Raw genomic sequence first — 22,635 nt, 5'->3', positions numbered from 1 at the left:
GAGTGGCTTGCTTTTAACGCACGCGCATTGTCGATTGGCGCTTGCGAACGCAAAGCTCCGGGTGCTCACTTATAAGGCTCTTCATTTCCTTCAACGGCGTTTATAAATTTCGCTCGGATTTGAACAGACACCACCGGAATTGGCCCCAAGCACATATTACAAGTGCGACGTGTGTATAACTGTGTATACAGGTTCGCCACTCGCTGGGCTGCTACGACGAGATCCGCGAGGTGGAGGAACGCCAGGTGCGCCACTGCAACTGGGTGCGCTTCGTGCGGATCGCCAAGCGGCTTTCGTCCTCGCGTCAACCTGGTGGCCAGTCGCACTTCGCCGCAGCAGAGGCAGGCGCCCGTGCTGTACCGCGTGCTGAGGCCCGTGCAGCCGAACACCGAACTGGTGGCCTTCTTCAACGACTCTGCCGAAGAGGTGCACCACATCATCACCACCTCGACGCCCAAGGCGGCCGTAGGACTGGAGCGCCGCCTGTTCCAGAGGACTCTGCAAGGTTACGGTTGCAAAAGCCTTCCTCATCTACACGTATTACTCAAGGAAGCTTTCATTCTAAGAGAACCTTAATAAGAGAGAGACAACTTTATTTAGTGAAATTTGATTTTTCACCGAGAGGTGACGTTCAGGCGGTGTCTGATGCCCAACTCCAGCTCTTTTCACTGCCCGGCGTTGCAGTAGGAATAGAATACAAGAATAGCACATCGTTTATAGTAAGTGTGCGTACTTTTGTGAATGCGGGCAAAAGAGTAAGAGAAGAAAGAAAGTTGTTTAGGAAATGGGAGAGAGATCCAGGGCGGTGGTGGATTAGACTGACGCTGTCGGTGAAAGAGGGAAGAAGTACCGTATTTACACGATTGTAGGTTGGCCAATATAATCTAAATTTGAAATCCGAAGTTGTGGGGTCGACTTACAATCGAAACCGAAGCTAGTGGTTGCAAGGTCGACTTACTACTGAAACTGAAACAAACGAGAAATCAGGCACGCTGTGGCATGGTTAAGACATTACATTTACATTCCGGCTCTACCTGCAACATATACCATATTTTCTCGTGTATAACCCGCACCCTCAGCAATGGTTCGCAGAAAATTTTCTAAAAATGATTTGCTGCGAAGCTAGCTTTTCTGCATACTTTACAGCGCTGCCGTGAAGCTACCTTTGCACACCGGAATTCGAGGGTTTTTTCAGCGTTATCGTAAATAAATATCCTTGATGAAAGCTCGTCCTCCCTGCGTGGAGGGAGCCTAATCATCTCTGCAGGCATTTTCATAAAGTTGTTCTGTCTCTCTCTCGATGAAATGCACTCGCGATTTTTTTATCTTGCCGAGCTATTCTAGGGGGGGTCGACCTACATTCGAGTCGACTTACAATCGTGTAAATGTGGTATGTTTTTGAGTGAATAAGATACGGAGTTACGAGGGTTATAGTTAGTGCGAAACTACCAACGTTACAAATAAAATCTGAAAGCGACTTAAGTGTCTGATAGTGGCACGCGCATGTCGGCGTTAGTGTGCCCTGGTGTATTTCGTGGGTTAACTTCGTGGTTCGCACGCCACCGAAGCGGATTTTAGAGGCCACGTAGAAAGAAGCGCGTGGTTGAGATCTGCACCGCCAAGTGCCACAACGATCTCAGCTGCTCATAAGAAAAGCGTCTGCTCTTTCTATGAACTCATTCAAATAATTTTCATTAATTATCCTGAGAGTTAGATTGCCCTTATCTTAAGTAAACTTATGTTCTGATGTCATATTGTGACGCGGTTCTGACGGTGAGGAAAGCGAAATGCAGCCGACAAAGATAAGACGTTTTATTGAGCGAACTTGTGCCCAGTAATAGCAGCGACACTCAAAATGCAGGGAAAGCTTCAAGCAGAGACGTCGGTCGCCGGTGATCTGATCGGTGGTAAGGCGGGTTGGCATTACATGTAGCATCGTTGGTGGCCACGTTAGTTCCAGAATCAACTCTATCGTTCGTGTTGTGCGCGCATAGTTATCGGACGATCCCAAAAAATTGTCGGCAACGTTCTGAAACATTCCGGCGCAACCTGCATAAGACAGTGGTTGCAGGCGTAACGTGCCGGTTACGTAGAAATAGAAAAAGAAGCGCGCGTGGCAATATTTATGCAATATAATTCTTAACTAGAGCCAGAACCATCTATTTCGTACTAGTTTGATTTTTTAAAACGAATTTTCTGAATATTCGGAAAACCGGAAGCGTAGTGCTCGACCGAAGGTGCTTGAAATAGAAACAAGAGTCTTACTCGTTGGCAGTGCCACTCAAAATATTCCCAAGTGAAAATGCAGGAATAGCATCAGTACTTAAGTTTTGCATATAAAGTCAATGCAATTTGGCAGTGAAGACGTATCACACAATATTACGCCCATCATGGGGGTTGATAAATACTGGATTGCGTGGATTTAACGAAGGACACGGGGAGAACACTGACGCACAGGGCAAGCGCTGAATTAGTAGTGACAAAGCAGGGACTAAAATTACAAGCGTGCCTTTCCGCGCGTGTATAAAGAAGTAATGATTTTAAGATCGTACCATTCGGACTTACATGTGGTGCTTGAAGTAATCCATCGCATGTCCCGGAATTGCACGAAGCATATCGTTGGAGCCACGCTGAGCGTCATACCTAAATATTCTTACTCAAACACGAAACACTTGATGTGTAGAATATAGCAGCGTTGTTACAAATTGGAGCGAGTTTTCAATTGTAAATAGCAGAAGAAATTAATGGATAACTGATTAATCAGTGTGTCAGTAGGTCTTTGCAGTATTACCGGAGGGCACACACAGCAGTTTTCACTGAATTAAAATTTTATTGCGTTTCGTGCACGCAAAATCTCCATGGCCAGAAAAAAAGTCTACACAAGTTCTAAGGTTTCTACATGCGAAACCTTGTTTGAATTATACGCATTAAGCAATGGGTAGTTACGTAAGGATGGGCGAATATTCGGGCGTTTCGAATATTCGAACGAATATTACAGTATTCGAATTCGCTTCGATACGAATTTAGATTATTAGAAATTTCGAAGTATTTGAAATGAACGAATATATGTTTACGTGGGAAGCAGCGCACTTAGACAAGGCACGACAAAGAACGAAGAAAGACAGGACGACCGCTTCGTTCCTTGTCGTGCCTTGTCTAGGTGCGCTGCTTCCCACGTAAACATGAACTATAACCACCTCGCCCAACTTTCAACTTTACGAATATATCTATGCATTTCACCGCACATAACACCTGTAAAAGTGGTTTCACTGCAGCGTTTTGTTGCTGTGCCGTGAAACAACCCATCCAAGGGAAATCTGCACTGCTGCGAAGCCACACTTCAAGGTTGAATGTACATATTTTTTAAAGTTTAAAAGCGTGGTATATGGGCTTATATGCGCGAAGTGTAGTAATTTTTAAATTGTAACGTATTGCACCACTAATAACTCTACTGCTATTCAAATCTTGATACTATTCAAGGCTGCTTCATTTCAAACCAAAAAAGTGACATTCACTCATACCTAGTTCCAATCCTTAAAAATATTGTACAAGGGTCATGACAAAAATGCTCATTTTTCTAAATAAAATGCGGTAAATACTATTCGAACTATTCGATTAGAAATTATTCGACCAAATCACTATTCGCTTCGGATTCGCGTCGAACCTCAAATTCACTATTCGCATACATGCCCTAAATTTTGGGCATGTATGCGCGATTCTGCACTTACGTATTTGTACTTAACTAGATTAATTATTTGCAGCAAGTGAAATGAAGGGGCAGAAAGACGTGAATTAAGCTAATATTGCTGAAGCCGCGCATGAAAGCAACAACGGAAATAAGAAACATGAACGCAAGTATAAGCGTTGAATCAGTTAGAAAGTATTACGTTGTTATCGTATGCTTAATTTTTCCTTGTTTCAGGGTGTTAAAAGGCAGCCCCCGTAACAGAGCCCCCTAACTTAAGTACTCATTCCTCGCTCAGACTTCCCGCTGGACCTGTCTCAGAACCTGCTGTCGCCGTCAACGTCGACTTCGGCGTCATCAGCGTCTTCGAGCTCGTGTCGCGCGTCGTCGTCGACGTCGTCGTCGTCTTCAGGCATTCTCCGGACGCCGGCCTCCATATCGTGCACGTCCACCTGTTCCTCTTCGTCACCGTCCACGTCGGAGGCCAACAACGAGAACATTCAGGTATACTGGACAGTCACGCCGCTTCGAAATCCCTTGACTATACAGGGAATTGTATGTTATGCACCCGCTGTGCTTACCCGTTTAGCCTGTCAAGTACCAAGCGTCTTAGCGCATTAAGTTTTACCTTTTGGCTTTGTGGAAGGGTAATTTACAAAGACGGCTATAATAACTTTTCATCTTAGTGTCTCTTTAACAGCGGCCCTTGACAACAGGTGGCTCTCTACCAGAAGGTACCACCAAACATATATATAGTCCCGTATGCAGTGCTGGGCAGTATCGAAGATATATGTATCTTAGATACTATCTTAGATACTCTAAGGGTATCTTGTATCTGTATCGCGATACGTCTCGAAAGACGAGCATCTGTATCTGTATTTCCGATACATTCGATAATGTATCGTGTATCTTAAGATACAAGATACTTCTATCGCAACACAACCGCGCGAAACAATAACTGCTGGCCAGGCTCCTCTTCTGAAGCTGGTACTGGTGCCACTAAGCCATCTGAATAAGTCTAAAGGCAGTGACGTTATTTTATTTTTACGCCAGAGTCATCGAGTAAGGGTAAAAGATCAGGAAGACAAACACGCGGACGTCTGCGCCCAGCCCACGTACCTTTTGTTTTCTCGATTTCTTTTCTTTGTTGCGCCAATTCCGCGACACTTGCTCTTAGCCACTGTCGTGCACCGCGTACTCCACTGCGTGCGGCGTATATCGCGCAAATTCTGATGTTGTTACAGTGCCGTTATTGAAGACTCTCTCGCGTCTTGCTCCGGAACGAAATGTGATGCGTGCAAGAATGGGGTTGCTTTGCGTCGCGTGGATTTTACATATCAGCGATTTGAAGGATCTCGTGGATGTAAGTTTGAATTGCATGCAATGAATTAACTGATATGCAAATAAGATTCTAAAAACTTTAGCACCACTGGTACTGATGCTAGATCTAATAGGGCAAGCGCTTACCTAACAGAAAATATTTTCGCGTAGCGTATTTTTCACTTCCATCTACATTTATTCAACGAATTTATGAAATCATAATTTGATTATTAGTACAAGTGCTTTCTTAGCTGTCATTTTGCATTACATACATTGCCTAGGTCTCTGCACTGTGCCCCGCCATGGTGGTCTAGTGGTTATTGCGCTCGACTACTGACCTGAAGGTCGCGGGAGCGAATCGCGGCCGCGGCGGCTGCACTTTCGATGGTGGCGAAAATGTTTGAGGCTCGTGTACTTAGATTTAGGTGCACGTCAAAGAACCCCAGGTGGTCGAAATTTCCGGAGCCCTCCACCACGGCGTCACTCATAATCATATCGCGGTTTTGGGACGTTAAACACCTAATATTATTGTTATTATTAGGTCTCTGCACTGTTTATCCGGTCTGGTCACTGCAGTATGTCTTTTGTAACGCGCTCCCAAACAAGATTTATGCTTTGTTCTTATGTCTGCTTTCTTTCTACTACTGTTTACACATTTACACGTTGCCAAGGAGATTTTGAAAACAAATATATTATGTTGGCGTGCCTTGAGTACACAGTACAAAATATTCTGCTTACCGCTTAAGAAAATAGCGAAATTGAGTTTGCATTATAATAATGGAAATCATTAGGAGCCATCTTAAAGATGTTAGGAAGGGGATTCGAGAAACCTTGTTTTACTGAATGCTCCGTTTTACTCATGAACGTCCAAAAGAGCCGTTTCAGGCAATTTTCCATAGGCACTGAATTTTCTATTGTCTGAACAGGTAAGTTGACGATACTTGATGCTCATGGCTATTAAGGGCACCGTCTGTATTGTCTTTCTGTACTCATTCAATGTGAATTTTTGATACACAACCACCTCTCTATTTTACCTATATTTGTATTGTTGTTTTAGGCCTTCCTAAATATTTTTCGTATTTCTAATCGCCACGTAATGGGAGCTATAAGCGGCAATAGCGCGAATAACGGCGGTGTCCTGCGACGCTTTGTGCAACTATACAATAGATCTGAGACATTTCTGTGTTGAGCATGTTCTCTCGTTGAAGAAAAATTGCTAAAATATTGCATGTTAGGGAGTATATCAACAAAGAATCTCTTACGCCAGCAACTAAGTAGAACATGGAAATTCATTGTAGTTTTACGTCATCTGCGTATACACCAGGGGTCTCAAACTCAGCTTATAGCCGGCGGGCCGCAGTCACGAAATTTAGTTCCAAGGGCCGGGACAGTGAAGATGGTGGGGTCGTAGAGAGTTTGAACAAAATGACGTTGCCATTTGAAAGGAAGCCTTTCCCATATCTCATATATAGGCTATTTCTGAAGGGTATTTGGAGTAAGGATTCGAGAAACATCGATACTGATGTACACAACGAGTGAAATCTGGACGCGGATTGAAATATAGAGTTTTTCTTCCACGGTTATGTTTCAGCACATGGTGACCACATGTTCCTCACGAAAGAAATGCTTGAAAGTTGAGACCAGTTATGTATGTGTAGCTCACGAACATACTCATTTAGAAAATGGCACGGAGACGGTCATGTGTGCCAGCCGGGCCACTAGCGAACGGTTTCAAACCCGGTATACACCATGCGTTCCACCCCCCCCCCCCCCCCCCCCCAAAAAAAAAAAAAAAGTCGCTGCTGCTGTACACCTGTCCGGATATACGGTATTGTGCAAACTGTCTTTTACGGACAAGGTAAAAGTCCACGCCGGTATTGGTGCCGTCGTGCGAAGGCTTCTTATTGACGTTATTGTGATTATATGGCAACCCGCTAGCTGGTCGGCAAGCTGGGCAGCGACTCCCATCAACTGCAAAAATGATAAGCAGAACCGCTGTCTGCGAAGAGTATAAAGAGTTGTCCTGTGAAGAAGCTAAAACAAGCCCCAATAAGTTGTTCTGGAAGGAAACGAATGTACTTTGAACAAGAAGGGCAAAACTTTTAAGATACTAACAGACATTTCATTCAAGTGAAACAAAATAGGTCACAGTGTGGAAATTTTCAAGCATACATTTTCGTGTATAAGCTTTTGCAGCTACATTATATGGATCTATAATAACAAATGTGAGAATGTATCGAAGTATCTTAAGATACAATTGCCAAGTATCGTATCGGATACAATTATTGCGGCAGTATCTTGTATCTGTATCTCCAATACTTTTTGCCTCAGTATCTTGTATCGTATCGCGATACAATTTCAAAGTATCTTTGCCCAGCCCTGCCCGTATGCATGTGCGATCTCTTCCTTCGCTGAACCAAAACGCATTTGTTTTTCAATTTCCTAGCCCCTTATTTTTACAGCATTGAAACAGATGAATGAGAAATATGCGATAATATATTTGATTCCTAAGAAATACGACTTAGCGGGAACAGTAAAAGAAAGACGTGCGAAAAAGGAGGAGAACGGAAAGGTCCTTGCGACAATTGCGATTCTGTTCTGCACGGACCCAAAGTCGGCGTTACAACAACTGCATCGCGGCCTACCGCAAGAAAAGTTCACAAGGCACTCTCTGGCTTTCATCAAACACCTGATCGGCAAGAGCGTTAATGTAAAGTTTCAGTGGATCCCATCCCACGTTGGAATTGAAGGCAATGAAAAGGCTGCCGCCCTTGCATGCGAAGCATGGACATGTCTTCCAAAAGTAAGAGCCCCTAAGACTTATCAGAACAACAAATATGCAGTACTCAATCACTTCAGGGTGACCCACAAGATTCCACATCAAGCATGTGTAATCCACGGAATTTCTCGAGAACAAGTGACGCAGTTGTGCCGCATAAAAAACGACTCCGCATACACTCTTGGTTATTCAAGACTGGCTTGGTCAGTCTTGGTCATTCAAGACTGGGCGATGCGTTTCCCCGTTCTGTGCCTCCTGCGGTGACATCGGCGACATTGAACATTTCGTTGGACTTTGACCACAGTTTGATAGGGAAAGAGCAGCGATGGTCCGCAGCTTGTAAACGATCTGTCATATATGCACCGGAAATTCGGAAATGTCGCTTTTCCTGAAGGGTTTGCGGCAACGGGGAGGAGCGTGCAACGAATTCTGATGGCCTTCCCGCGAGACACTGGGCTGTTTAACACGTGGTGACAGACCCAGTTCAGGAGATGTTCAGGCGGAACGACTGCCGGCCACGTAGGCCAGACTAACCTCACCTGCTGCAACATCCCAACGACCACCCACCTTCGTTTGCACATCTTTTACTGTTCGCGCTAACTTGCATTCCGTAGAAGTCAACCAAACTTGTCCAGCAACAAAATTTACTGAACTAGATTCCAAGGGATAAGAGCGCGTCGTTGATACGCCACAGTTGACAAGAGAGGATTAAGAATCTATTGAGTTTCTCGAATATCGAGATTTCGCGCTTGTCGGCTACACGCTGTTATCTCCGTTTGCGCAGTCGCAAACGCAGAAAATGTAGTGAAATCAGTTGATCGCGCACGATAGCCATGCGAGGCAAGGAAGAACGGATGGGCGGCTGCATGGCGAAGCAGTGCAGGAGACAATTACATCTGGTATTTCGCGTATATGAACCAATCGAGAGTATGTACTGTATAGACGTTACGGGAATCACTGTTCTGCATCACGAAGTGCGCCAGAAAGACGAGAAACGCCAGGAGGGAATATTGCGCTCGTTTTTTGTATTTTCAGAGGCTGGTAAGGGGCCCTTTAAAATCCCGACGCCTCCTTTTGTGCATGCGCTCTTTTCTCAGTTATTCGTTTTTAGATGTGAAGCATCTTATAGCGGAGTTCAATCCGGTGGTGGTGGTGGTGTGCGGCGTGACCACCCTTACTGCGCATGCGCAAGCCCTCTCCACACACCTCCTCTCCCTCTACACTCCCCCTTTCCCTCTCCCTCTCCACTTCGCATTACCCCCTGCCTTCCCCCTTCCCCTCTCCCATTTCCCTCCCCATTTTCCCTTTCCTCCCCCTTTCCCCTCCCCTTCTCCCTTTCCCCTCTCCCCTTTGCCTCTCTCCCCTCCCCTCTCCACTCCCCCTCTGAAACGCGCCGCGGCCGCCTGCATAGCCCCTCAGCTCAGCTCGGAACGACAGTGCCGCTTGCGATACTGTGCATCCTCAACAACAGCTGAGCTAGTCGGGCTCCAGCTGGCTGCAGACCTCCTGCGCAATTCGCCGGCCGTCTCTAGCGCAGCAATCTTCTGCGACTCGAAACCTGCCCTGCGCCAGCTCGCGAGGGAGGAACGGGGCCCCCTTCTTGCTCAGCGCGCCGCTCTCAGCCTGCTGGCCCTCCAGGAACGAGGCTGTGACGTGGTCCTTCAGTGGCTCCCTTCACACGTCGGCATCGCGGGCAACGAGGCTGCAGACGAGCTCGCAAAACGAGCACACTCCGCCGAGACTTCGCTGACAGATTACGCCAGCTCGTTCGACTCGGCACGCAACAACCTTCGCCGGGAGCTGGTGCGCGAGCATCCGGACGCACGGGTCGCCGCCGGACACCCCCCTCCTCCCATCCCAGCCACTGGTTTCACTCGCCGCGAGCGCGCGCTTCTTCTTGCCCTGAGGACCGGGTCAGTGTGGCCCGCGGAACGCAGGCATCGTCTTCGCGGCGCCGCTGCACCGAACTGCACCGATTGCGGCGCGATCGAAACCCTGTGCCACCTATTGTTTGACTGCCCTTCTCTCAACACCGCGCGGAAGCAGCTCGTCATGAAGTACCGACTCGTCGGACTGCCGTGTGCGACCCAACAGGACTTGCTCCATCCCACCGGCCACGTGCACCGTCGCCGATCAGCCCTTGCGGCCCTACTCGCTTTTCTCGAGGATGCCGGCCTAGTCCAACGAATTTTCTAGCCGCTCACCACGGTGACTCGGACGCCCGTTCTCCTGCCCCCCCCCCCTCACCTTTTTTTTTTCCACTCATACCTTTCTTTTTTTTTCTTCTTTTACCATCTCTTTTCACTCTCACTGTCCCTTCAATCCCCAGTCCCCCGTGAGTGTATCGGTTGAGGTGTCCTCACTTGAGAGACAGTTATCGTGCACTCTACACCCAATTTTCATTTTTATTTCCTTCTTCCTTTTAAGAATCACCCCCCCCCCCTACATGCCGAAACGCTGCCTCGCATCGCCTCAGGTCCCCTTTAGCGAAAGATGGTGTGATTTTTTTCACCTGTCCACTACCGCTAATGGTTCGGGACAGTAAACCAAAATGTTGCAAGGAAGCAGGTTGTTGGGAAATATAGCATGCAAGTGAGCATCGTTCTCTAGTTGTTCTTGGCGAAATAAGGTTACATTACTCCGCATCATCACTCCCGGTTACCCTCTTTAATACATTTATATATGTGCTTCGGGACGCCAGCTGGCAAAAAGAGAGTGTTCCACATTCGTTGCCGTGGCTGCTGGCTAACACTTCCCAGTTTACATGTACAGAAATAACCAATACAGTGGATGGGAGGACTACCGCCGCCGTAGCTCAATTAGTGGAGCATTGGATGCGTTATCCGAAGGTTGTAGGTTCGGTCCCTATACCGTCCCATTTAATTTCTTTACATTTATATCATGATTACTATGCTATACAGTTAAAAGACTACAAATAATGTCCTCAGCTTCGCTTCGTTGTCTGTTGGGTTCATTATGTTGTACATAACAAAGAAACCGAAACCTTGATCGATCCACCTTCTTCGTTCATTTATACAGCTGTGTAATTTGTGTCGCAGCCCAACCAGGCGAGGAAAAGCAAGGAGAAGAAAAGGCGGCAGAAGTGCATGCTCAGCTGCGAGTTCTGCACGAAGACCTTCGACCGGCCGTCCCTGCTGAGGCGACACATGCGGACGCACACGGGTAATTATACGCTCAGCGAGGCAGAGCTTAGCTTAATAAATGTTTTGGAAAAAAATTAATAAGAGACCCCCGGTCCAGGATCTCGCTTGATGCATTCGCGAGTGCTGATTCGATTAATGAGGCAATGAGTCTTTGATTTTCAGTCTTTCAGTCTTGAGTCATCCACCCGGCGTTGAAGTGTGGGGAGAGTTCAGTTTCTCAAGCCCGCACTGTGGGACTGAGTGTTATTGATAAATGTTTGGCTTTATAACGACCCAAAACCTCAATATGATTATGAGAGAAGCCGTGGTGGAGGGCTCCGGAAATTTCGACCAGCTGGGGTTCTTTAACGTCCACCTAAATCTAAGTACACGGGCTTCTTGCATTTCCGCCTCCATTGAAAACCGGCCACCGTGGCCGGGATTCGATTCCGTGACCTGCGGGTCAGGTGGCTCTGAGTGGTAACATTATGAAAGCTACAAGGGGACAAAAATGTGACTCAACAAGCGCTGGCTTCCAAATAACCACCTGTTATTTATATGGTAGACATATTTGCGTGTATAGTTAAGTGGTGACACTTGCAAGTTTAATTACAGTGACTGTAGGAATTGAGAAACAGTCTTTTAATAAATGCACTGATAAAAGTTACAGTCCCCTCTCATCATCTTCTTCATCATGATCCTGCAATACTTACTAGAGGGAATTCTGGCGCTAGTGTCTATGGGAGCTGCAACGCATGGCACCTCAGCCAGCATGGGAATTATGGGTAGTACACAAATTTGTCTAAACTTCGTTCTTTCGGCTCCGTTTGGCTGCGCATCGCCTGCATCCGCTTTGTCGCAAAACAAAGTTCAGCAAAAGTCAGCAGTTCCACTTAACCACTTTAACTCTTTTAGGCTCACAAAATCAAATCAGGTCACGAAGTTCCCAATGATCTATTCTTTTATCCCAAACGAACGCCAAAACACAGCCACAAGTACGTTTGAAGCCGCAAGCACGAAGACTAGGCAAATTTGTGTACTACCCATCATTCCCATAGTAGCTGAACGATCGCAGCGCCAGAGTGCCCTCTAGTTAATTTTAGGAAACTCTATGCCCTTAAGGACCTTTCACAAGGCAGTACATCGAAGGGGGGGGGGGGGGAGGAGTGACACGCCATGACACGAATGCCATATTTGACAAAACAGCTGAACACTGCAGAACATGATAATCTAATTCCTGTAAGTTATCGGTAGTAGTATCTCCAGGAGGAGTCGTATTCGCCGCTGTGTGCCTTGGCCGTAATCGGCGCTGGCTGGAACTCGATGTTAATCTCTCCCGCATAAACAAATATTATTGAAAATGAACAGGAGGATAGCGCCGTGTTGGCTTTTATTGGTAAGGCGACGAACACGTAATGTGGGACATGTGGGTTCCTCTACACCACATGCGGGCACATTACTTTTTAAAATTTTATTTTCAATACCAGTTGAATTCACTTATATCTGCGTTTAAGATAAATATAGCAACTAACCTCCCCTATTCTTTCTTCTCATTCAGTGTCTGATCGTAAACGGGTACGAGTTACAAAAAGTGTGGTCCCAATCGAACCCTTTCATTATTATCGTTCAAAAAGATTGGATAAAAAAATTTAAATACTGGGAGCATGGGCATGCCGTCTCACCTAATGCAAAACTCGTAATATGTTTGGCATGCACATTTATTTTTTATTTATTTATTTATTTATTTATTTATTTATTTATTTATTTATTTATTTATTTATTTATTGACGACTCAAAGTATTGAGTCTGCGGAGCGAGTGACACTCTGGTGGTTCATGTGACTTGTATACTGTCCTTCCCCTATAGATGTACTTGCTTGCTAATCGCTGTACTTTCGTTCATTCATGCACGCATTGCTGAAATGAACGTGTCCGCAGGCGAGAAGCCTCACGCGTGCGACGTGTGCGGCAAGGCGTTCAGCACCTCCAGCTCCCTGAACACGCACCGTCGCATCCACTCGGGGGAGAAGCCGCACCAGTGTCCTGTGTGCGGAAAGCGGTTCACGGCATCCTCCAACCTCTACTACCACCGCATGACGCACTCTAAGGCGAGCCCTCCTTACATTACGTCACAGTTTCTTTGTGTGAAAACTCGTACAGTGTTGACGGAAAGAAAACTTCTCCCATTTTACGAAATTTTCGTCCTGGTACGAGATACCATCCGATGACTAACGCTTCTCCAGGGCGGTCACTACTGCCTGAACTGACCAGAAAATCCCGGGACCTTGGCCTACGCTTTCATGCATGGATAAAGCTATAATGGCCCTGTTTCGCTGCCTGAAGTCGACTGGACTTCACGAACGTTTGTGAACTGCTAGCTCGCGTTTGTGTTTTGTGTTCACACTAACTGTTCATTTATTATTTTTTTCCTACTCTGCGTTTTGCTCCTTTGTCTTATCTATGTGACCAGCAAAACAAGTACTCAAAGTACAAGGAAGTAACATTCGAAGTACAATGATAGCGGCGAGCAAAGTCGTCGGTCGTCGATCATCTGATCGTCGGTGAAGCACGTCGTCTTTTATGCATGCGTGATCGAACGTTCCAGCGCTGTCGCTCTTGCTCGCCTCAGTTCTATAGAATGAACTATAGACTACTCGCGTCGTGCAGGCATCCTTATCAGAACATTCAAAAACTATCATGAATGTACCCACACATACCGGCGCGACCTGCGCAGTGCGGTGGTAACACGTGTAACAGTTTTTGTAAGTGAAGCCCGGTCACAAAGGAAGTAAAAAGAAAGAATAAAAGTGCGCGTAGCACTATAGTCTGCACGTATATACTACGATTGATATCGTGAGTGTGCATCTGACCCTGTTGTCGGACATGAAGTGTGGACAGACAAAAAAATGGCAGTATAGTTTCGGATTCGTGTTAAGGAATATGCGCAAGCTACCTAGCTAAACGCTTAACAACGTGAACGAAGGACAAACACAAGGGAAATGTCAGGACGTTTGCATGTTTTCGTTCGCGCTGTTTATTACCATGAATTATAACGGACAAGGCCAAACAATCAGTTTGTTTAGGAAGGATGTAGTTGAGTAGTGTGCCATGTTTTCTGTACGCAGGAGAAGCCTCACAAGTGTCCCGTGTGTGCCAAGTCGTTCCCGACGCCAGGTGACCTGAAGACGCATGCGTACGTGCACAGCGGGTCGTGGCCCTTCCGCTGCCACCTCTGTGACCGCGGGTTCAGCAAGCACACAAACCTCAGGAATCACCTGTTCCTGCACACCGGTCGGTATACTCTGTCTGAATCACACACACGCACACGCATAATCATGCACACGCACGCACAAATACTTAAGTACAGGCGCACACACGCACGCGTACACAAACGCACAAACACAGACGTACACATGCGCACGCCCGCACAGACATAAACACACGCACAAGCGTACAAACACAGACACTTGCACATGCACACAGAGACACATACACACGCGTACGTACACACACGCGCGCACCAACACAGACACACGCATGCACAAACACAAACGCACACGCACACGCACAAACACAGACGCACACACACTGACGAGCCTGATTACTTTAAACACAGATAAGTGCCACCGCAGCTGTATAACCGTGAAATAACCGCACTGACCACTGGGTGCTCCGTGTCCATATTCTTCCGATCCAGTGAGGGAGGCAGATACATGTCATTTAATGCGAACATGTTCGTGCTTGCGATTGGATCACTGTCATCTCCTACTGCAAGCCGACACCCGCTACGGTGCCACAACCAGCTGAGGCTATACAATACATGACAATAGATTCCACAAAGCGCTTCTTCCATTCATACACAGAACGGACCAGTGGCGTGGGCGGGGGAGGGAAGGGAGAAGGACCAGGCCCGTGTCCCCCCCCCCCCCCCGAAAATGTTTTTTGCTATGGCATAGAGCGCACAACATAACACTCGATCACATGTGCCTGCCCGACCCCCACTTCAGATCAAGGAGGTGCGCCCCCCCCCCCCCCCCGAAAAAAATTTCTGCCTACGCCCCCGGAACCGACCTAGCAGCGCACATTACACACATACACGCCATGCATTATACAAGTCTGTATCGCAACTAACTAGCTAGCTAGCTAATTAGCTAAATAACCAACTAACTAGCTAAATAACTTACTTAATTACTCACTCATTACTAGCTAACTTATCAACTTAATAAATTAATAAGCTCAATTCTGTCACCAGTGGACTTCTTTGTGCCCTCATCGTATAAAATGGTGCTTATTTCCGTGGTCTCCTGGCACTTCGTGAGAACCTTTTTCCTCGTTCTGTCTTGCTTCCTCAGGAGATCGGCCGCACACCTGCGACGTCTGCCACAAGACATTTGCCCTGGCCTGCAACCTGCGTGCGCACATGAAGACGCATCAAGAAGGTACGCACGCAGTAGCGCGCTTATCACAATGTGTTTTCTCGTTGTTTTGGTTAATAATAACGATAATTCCTATACGTGCCCAAACTATGATATGATTGTGAAGCACGCCGTAGTGGGTGACGCCAGGTTAATTTTGACCACCTGTGGTTCTTTGACGTGGACCTAAATATACCGTATTTACGCGATTGAAGGTCGACCCACTTTATCTAAATCTGAAATCCGAAGTTGGGGGTCGACTTACAATCGAAACCGGAAGTAGTATTAGCTGTAAGGTCGACTTATCACAGGAATGAACGTGAAATTAGGCACTCTGTTGCATAGTACGACATTATGTTTACGATCCGACTCTACCTGTAACACATACCGTATTTTCTCGTGTATAACCCGCACCCTCAGCAACGGTTCGCAGAAAATTTTCTAAAAATGATTCCCACCTGTGGCCGCGAAGCTAGCTTTTCTGCATGGCTTTGAAGCACTGCCATGAAGCCATCTTTGCATACCGGAATTCAAGTTTGTTTAAACACGATAGCGTTAAAGAGCTCGTATCGCAGAAATTCCGCCGTCGGCGTCGGTGTCGGTGTAGGCGTCGGCGTCGGCGCCGGCGCCGGCGCCGTTGGTTGTGAGCGAAAAATAACCATCTTGTCCGTGACCGAAAAATGGAGAAAGCTGCAAATAATAATAAAAATGTTGGGTCCGAGTGAGAATCGAACCCAGGTCATCTGCGTGGCAAGCAGGTGTTCTACCACACAGCCACTCCTCTGCTTGGAGCTGCACTGAAAGTAACTTTCATGCTTCCCAAAAATACGCGTCCTGTATACGGGTGTCACAGTACGAGATGTGCGTAATATCTCAGTAATATTGCGTGATACAAGCGTACATTGCCATCGGGCGTCACACCATGTCAATATCATAACGACTTGGTGGTTTAAAGACAGCCACCCATTACAAAAGGCACACACATTACTGCACGTATTCCCTTAAGACCACGTAGTGGGTGCATCGCAACTTCGAAAAAGTTTCTCGCGAATAATTGCTCCTGGCTTAAAGCATACTACCCATTACATAAGGCACGCATCTTAGCGCGCGTGTTCTGTTAAATACTCGTAGTGTTCGAAGTGCGCACTAGGGGCAGGATATCGCTATCGCGTTCAACTCTTAAAGGCGAAGCTTAAGCGTCCCCCAATTTTTATTCAGTGCGATCGTACATTAATTTCCTTTATGAAATGCGCTTGCGCTTTCCTTTTTCTTTTTGCCGTGCAATTTAGGGGGGTCGACTTATATTTGAGTCGACTTATTGAATTTCGGTGTTATCGAATTTCGCTCCCATCGATATGCAGCCGCCATGGCCAGGAATCGAACCTGCGCCCTCAAGCTTAGCAGCACCACACATCAGCCTACAAAGCTCAGCGGCTTTCTTCTTTTGATTCGTCATAGTAAGAAGATGGAGTTTTTGGGCTGTTTCTCAGTTTATGGAATAGTGGTGACAGCTGGATCTCAAGCTTCAGCCACGAACGGCATTATTTCCAACGCATTTAGCCCGTACGTTGGCACCACCCAGAGTAGGTCGCCGTCGAGTGGCGTAATTGAAGCTCAACGATACGAGAAACAGCGCGACACACGGGACAGTGAAAGAGACGGACCAAGCGCTGACTTACAACCAAGGTTTTATTCCGTACATGGGGGTATATATAGCACATACACCTTCCTTTCACGGTGCATGTGCTATATATACCCCCATCTACGGAATAAAACCTTGGTTGTAAGTCAGCGCTTGGTCCGTCTCTTTCACTGTCCCGTGTGTCGCGCTGTTTCTCGTATCGTTGAACATGTACCAACCGGCCCAAATACGCACCTTATTGTAATTGAAGCGACATCAAGAGCGCATAGAGTTTCGTAAAATAGTTCACCAAGGGAAATCTTGCACTAGTTTCTACGGGTGCTGCAGAGAGATGAGGAAATTGATCGTGGACGACAATATTGCCACGCGCGCTTCTTTTTCTATTTTCACGTAACCGACCCGTTACACGTGAAAGCATGCCTTGCACGTACCCCGCCGGAATGTCAAACATTCCCGATTATTTTAGACTGTTCTGATAAGTTTGAGCGCTCAACGCGAACAGTAGAGATTATTCTGAAACTAACGCGGCCACCAACGACAAGGCTGGAATCTCCGATGCCACGTGTATAAATGCCGACGCGCCTTACCGCTTGTCAGTTTACTAAAGGTCGACGACTGCGATTGCCGCTATCAGCGTACAGCGTCTATTGCTTGTACTTTCACTCTTGATTTCCTCCTGGGCACGAGTTCGCCCAATGAAGAGAATCGCCTTTAACAGCCCGACTGCTTCGTTCTTCACCGTCGCGACCACGTGACAATATTTAATCCAGTGTGTGGGTGGAGGTTAACGCAACATTGATTATTTTGATGCGCCTTTAAAGCATGATGCATTCCAACCATTCCTAATGGGTCGAGAATCGTTCACCTAAAAGATAAACCTGCCAGTATACAAGACTATTGTTCAAATTAAACGTGAGACATGGAAGTGCGGTTGGCTTCAAGAGCAAGTAAAAAAAAGATCAATGAATTTAACATATGCATTTTAAGATATGCATTTTAAGAACGACAGAACTGCATCGATTTTCCTGAATTTCGCTGTTATAATTTCAAACGCCTTCTTCGGCCGACGTGAACCCGAGTGACCGTCTATGCATAGTTGTAAGTGTAAGGGATAGATGTTAGCGTAAAAATGCTTTAAAAAAAGTAGGAAGCAGAAGGCCGGGCCGATTTTTTGCCTCCTACACTTTTTTTTTCTTCTCAAGCCTTTGTTTCTTCTTTGAGCTATGGCATGTGTCCATTAGATGTAAACCAACCCGCCGAGCAACAAGTCCTACTCAGCTGAAATTGTGCCAGAAGAAACGTCAGAGACCACTCGTTCGTCGCTGGGAAGGAGTATATATATAGTGTACACAACGCGCTACCATCGCGTAGGAGAAATTACGTCAACCGCTGTAATTACATCAGGTCAGCACAGGCTACACGTTACGCGTTGCGAAGACGGGCACGTCTCAACAAATTACGGTGACGGTTTTCTGTTTTCCAAACCGGGAACAATAACCAGCCAAGGTAACATGTGAGCGGGACTTTCCCAAAAAGGAACACGCTTCGTAATGTCAGCTGAAAAATAGACGGCAATGGTCACGTGGCTTTGGGATCACGTGCCTGCTGTCTTTTGAAGGTACAACAAACTTGTTTCGTTTGATCCCCGCCTGTTGACGCTTGAGTGGTATTGTATGTGTGAATTTGTGTGTGTTGTTTCTGTGAATTTATGTGTGTTTTGTTCGTGAAACTTCAGTTGAAAGTGAGCGCTTGTGTTGTGTCATTCTCTGTCTTCGTCTTCCGTGCGTTCTCCCCGTAAATCATGAATCCTTACCAACTAGCCATTGACGTAGCCAGGGGGGGGGGGTTCATGTTCCCCCGATTTTTTTTCAATTTTGCATGTGTTTATATACACACACATACAAACGCACGCATGAACGTACATGAAGTATGGCTGAACCCCCGTCCCCCCCCCCCCACCCCCCATAAAAAAAGAAAATTCTGTCTGCGCCCATGCAACTTGCCAGTTTTCTGCTATGTTGCTTTGTCGCCGCGATATACCTTAGCATGCTGCGATACTGCGCCGCTTTCCTCGTGGTTGCGGGTTCGATTCCCGGTCACGCGGCGCCTGCATTTTGATGAGGAAGGAGTGCAATAACACCCTTGCTGCCTAAATTTAGGGGCCGGTCAAAGACCCCCGGTGCTCGAAACTGATCCGGAGAGTGCCTCATAATCATATCATCATTTTCACACGTAAAACCCCAAAAGTTTTCATTGAACTTGCGTTGCATGTTCAGAGATACTCCCACGACACACAACAGTTACAAAACAATATTACATGTCTAGGAGACTATTTCCTCCTCCATACATCGAACTTAACAGGGCACAAGCAGTGACACTTAGACAACTACAAACACGTTCGTATCACTCAGCTGTACAATACAAGGAATGGCATAACATTCAATACATGAATACTATACCTGAAACATGCAAGGTAGATGATTGTACACTAGAACATTTGCTCTGGGAGTGTGGGTCGCTTGGCCCTGGCATTACTCGTGACAGCTTGGTGTTGGTGCTGATTCATCTTCAAAAGTGCGCTTAGTGAACACAGACACAAAAGAAAAAAATGCAGAATATAAGGCAACGAGCGCAATGCGCTCGTTGCCTTATATTCTGTATTTTTTTTCTCTCGTGTCTGTGTTCACTAAGCGCATTTTGAAGATGAATACACAACATGCATTTTATGTGTTTCACTCAGTCCTTGTCATTTAGTGCCTGCCCTGCTCAGTACATCTAAGTTACCAACACGCGCTAGCAACATCATTCTTTGTGCTATACGCTTACTCGCACGCACCCTGGTATGGCCAATAATAATAATTGATGGGATTTTACGTCCCAAAACCACGATATGATTACGAGAGATGCCGTAGTGGACGGCTCCGAAAATTTCGACTACCTGGGGTTCTTTAACGCGCACCTTAATCTTAGCAGACGTGCCTCTATCATTTTCCATCTATCATTTTGCCTCCATCGAAATGCGGCCGCCGCAGCCGGGATCCGATCCCGCGACCTTCGGGTCAGCATTTAAGCACCATAACCACTAGACCACCGCGGCGGGTTGGTATGGCCAGCCGCACTCGATCAGTGGCTCTTTGCGTTACTCAGTACGAGGAGGTGGGTTTAACTTCCGGTGGCGGCTGCATGATTATTATCATTAACGTAAACGCTCTTAGCACTGTTTATCCCTTGTATGATCGATACATTACCGTCCCGATCGTACGCAACACCTTCTTCAGTGGGCTCTGTCTGAGAGCTGTCGAATCAAGGAGCCGATTCAGCGTCTGCGACGGCAGTTTCAATTAGAACAAATAACAGCAGGAACTAAAGATAAAAGCAAAGATAAAGAACAAAATGAGTCTAAAGCGTCTTCATTGCGCGCTAAGAGAAGACGTCGTGTTACACGAGGTATGAGAAAATTATGCATTTCATGTCGTTAATCGCTAGGCAACAGCCCACAAAAAAGCAACGCAATTATTTATGGCTCTGCTCGCTGACTTCTCAGCTCTACGGGGATCGGACAAGAGGACGGCGATTAAAATGAGGAGCTTGAGGAGCTCAGAACAGAAAGTATGACGGTGTAAGGGGCAAATTCTACAAGTTGTTTAGAAGTAAGCTAATTTTTTCGGTATTTATGCATTAACAATAAGGAATGCTCGAGGTACTTTAATTATTCGTCGTTAAACTTGCAACATGGCAATTTTGGCCGCAGGCGGGGCCGGCCATAGTGAAATCGTACATAGGAAAAAAAAAGAAAGAAAAATCCAAGTAATCATCACACGAAGCATGTGGGTCTGCAGTAAAGTGAAAGAGGAGGAGGATAAGTGAAAGGCAGGGAGGTTAATCAGGACTGAGACCGGTTGGCTACCCTGCACTGGGGAAGGGGGAGGAATTGGAGAACGGTGCAAGCAGGCGAACGAAACGTAAAGTAATATTTATCAAGGCACAGTTGCAGGAGATATATTAAAGCACAGTTAGGTACAACTTTACGACACGGCAGGGTCTTAAATGGGACAGAGAAGAAAATAAAGGAAGCAAGAAATTCAGTTCCCCAATGTACGATTAAGTCGAATATTTTGTAAACAGACCGGCTTGTTATACATCCGTAAATAACAGATGACTCACGCCCATATTTCTCCTGCTTCGCTGTTGTCCGCTGCGAACGATGACCTTTGTCAAGTTTATAACTGTCGGAAACGCGGCCGCATGTTATGGTCTTGCTTTCAGGGAAAGTTCACGCCGTTAGAAAATATCGGTTAGTTGTTCCGTTTTTTTGTTCACCTGCACTTGATGCGACGGCAGCGCCGATCGTTTATTCCTACAGCCGCTATCATGCAGGGTTATATATTTTGGATTTGTTTAACGTTAAACCTTGGCTCTACGAAGCCGCCAAATTGCTTATGTGTAGTTAAACTTCCCAGCATGCACCAGGTCACCCACCTCTCGATTCTTCTAAGTTGAACAAGGTGATCAATGCCCTCATGACTACAAGGAGCCTTCGTTCACAAAACATGACGGAGTGTTCGCAAAACTTTAAATATTTTGCATTCTTCTCAACAACACCGCGCAAACGTTGCAGGGTAACTTTGCACGTCAAACAAGTACTTGAGCCAAATCGGATCAGCCGTCATAACTAGAAATATTTAGGTATTACAGATAGCGACCGTTCATAGGTGATGGATTAATCGTGAAAGGAAACTGAGTGTGCCTTATAAGCAGATGATCTCGTTCTATTGAGTCGGTGGCGCTACCATGAAAGACAGAAGAAACACTAATTAAGAGCCCGTACAAATACAGAGCAAAACGTAGGATCTTCTCCGCAAATCTTTGTAATAATAATTGTTGGTGTTCAACGTCCCAAAACCACGATATGATTATGAGGGACGCCGTAGTGGAGGGCTCCGGAAATTTCGACCACCTAGGGTTCTTTAACGTGCATTCTAAGTACACGGGCCTCAGGAATTTTCGCCTCCATCGAAAATGCAGCCGTCACGGCTGGGATTCGATCCAGCGACCTCCGGGTCAGCAGTCGAACGCCATACCCCCTAGACCACCGTGGCGGGATTGCATGCACGGTGACTCGCAGAAAATCTATCGCCTCGGATTTCCTCTCTCCTCGTCGCTTGGGGAAGTCTCAAGCTGTGTTTAATGTACCTTTTCTGCCCATGCCAACCACTTACTGTTTAACTGTATGTGGTGAATAAGCAAACTCAAGCGTATGCAATGCTGTCTCGCAGGTTGTCCCCACGTGCAGTGTCAGCGGTGCCGGGCCGAGTTCCCGGTATCCAGCCGCCTGGTGGTCAACGGTCTGTGCCAGCAGTGCACGCACCAGCCGACGCTGCTGCCGCCGCCGCTGACCGTGGCACATCAGCAGGACTTCTCCATCCGAAGGCTCGTCAGCCCCTAGTCACCCCGTTTACATCCACACGTAGTGAACATAGCTGCGTTCATACAGACGACAGCCAAGGACGTGGTTCTGCCTGTCCCATAGCAGTGCGCTGATGAGAGCAACGAGAAGACAATTCTCTCGACCCTCTTGCGTGATGCACACTCCGAACCTCTTTGAATGCGGCCACTCTTTGACATGTGTGAAAATGATGAATCAGTTATACG

At 46.6% G+C, this 22,635-nt stretch overlaps 1 protein-coding gene across 1 annotated transcript in view; it reads left to right on the top strand.

Moving 5' to 3' along the window:
• The window catches only part of LOC119393006 (zinc finger protein 225-like), a 30,537-nt gene extending 8,108 nt beyond the window's left edge, over positions 1-22,429 (top strand). Inside the window, 8 exon segments of the mRNA XM_049416079.1 lie at positions 192-290; positions 292-505; positions 3,984-4,189; positions 10,844-10,967; positions 12,865-13,070; positions 14,052-14,217; positions 15,279-15,365; positions 22,260-22,429. Coding sequence (XP_049272036.1) covers positions 192-290; positions 292-505; positions 3,984-4,189; positions 10,844-10,967; positions 12,865-13,070; positions 14,052-14,217; positions 15,279-15,365; positions 22,260-22,429 — 1,272 coding nt within the window.
• The last annotated feature ends 206 nt before the right edge of the window (positions 22,430-22,635 follow it).

Source organism: Rhipicephalus sanguineus, chromosome 5 (genome assembly GCF_013339695.2).
Source record: "Rhipicephalus sanguineus isolate Rsan-2018 chromosome 5, BIME_Rsan_1.4, whole genome shotgun sequence".
Classification (NCBI taxonomy): Eukaryota; Metazoa; Arthropoda; class Arachnida; order Ixodida; family Ixodidae; genus Rhipicephalus; species Rhipicephalus sanguineus.
This window is presented reverse-complemented; position numbering and strand designations above follow the sequence as displayed.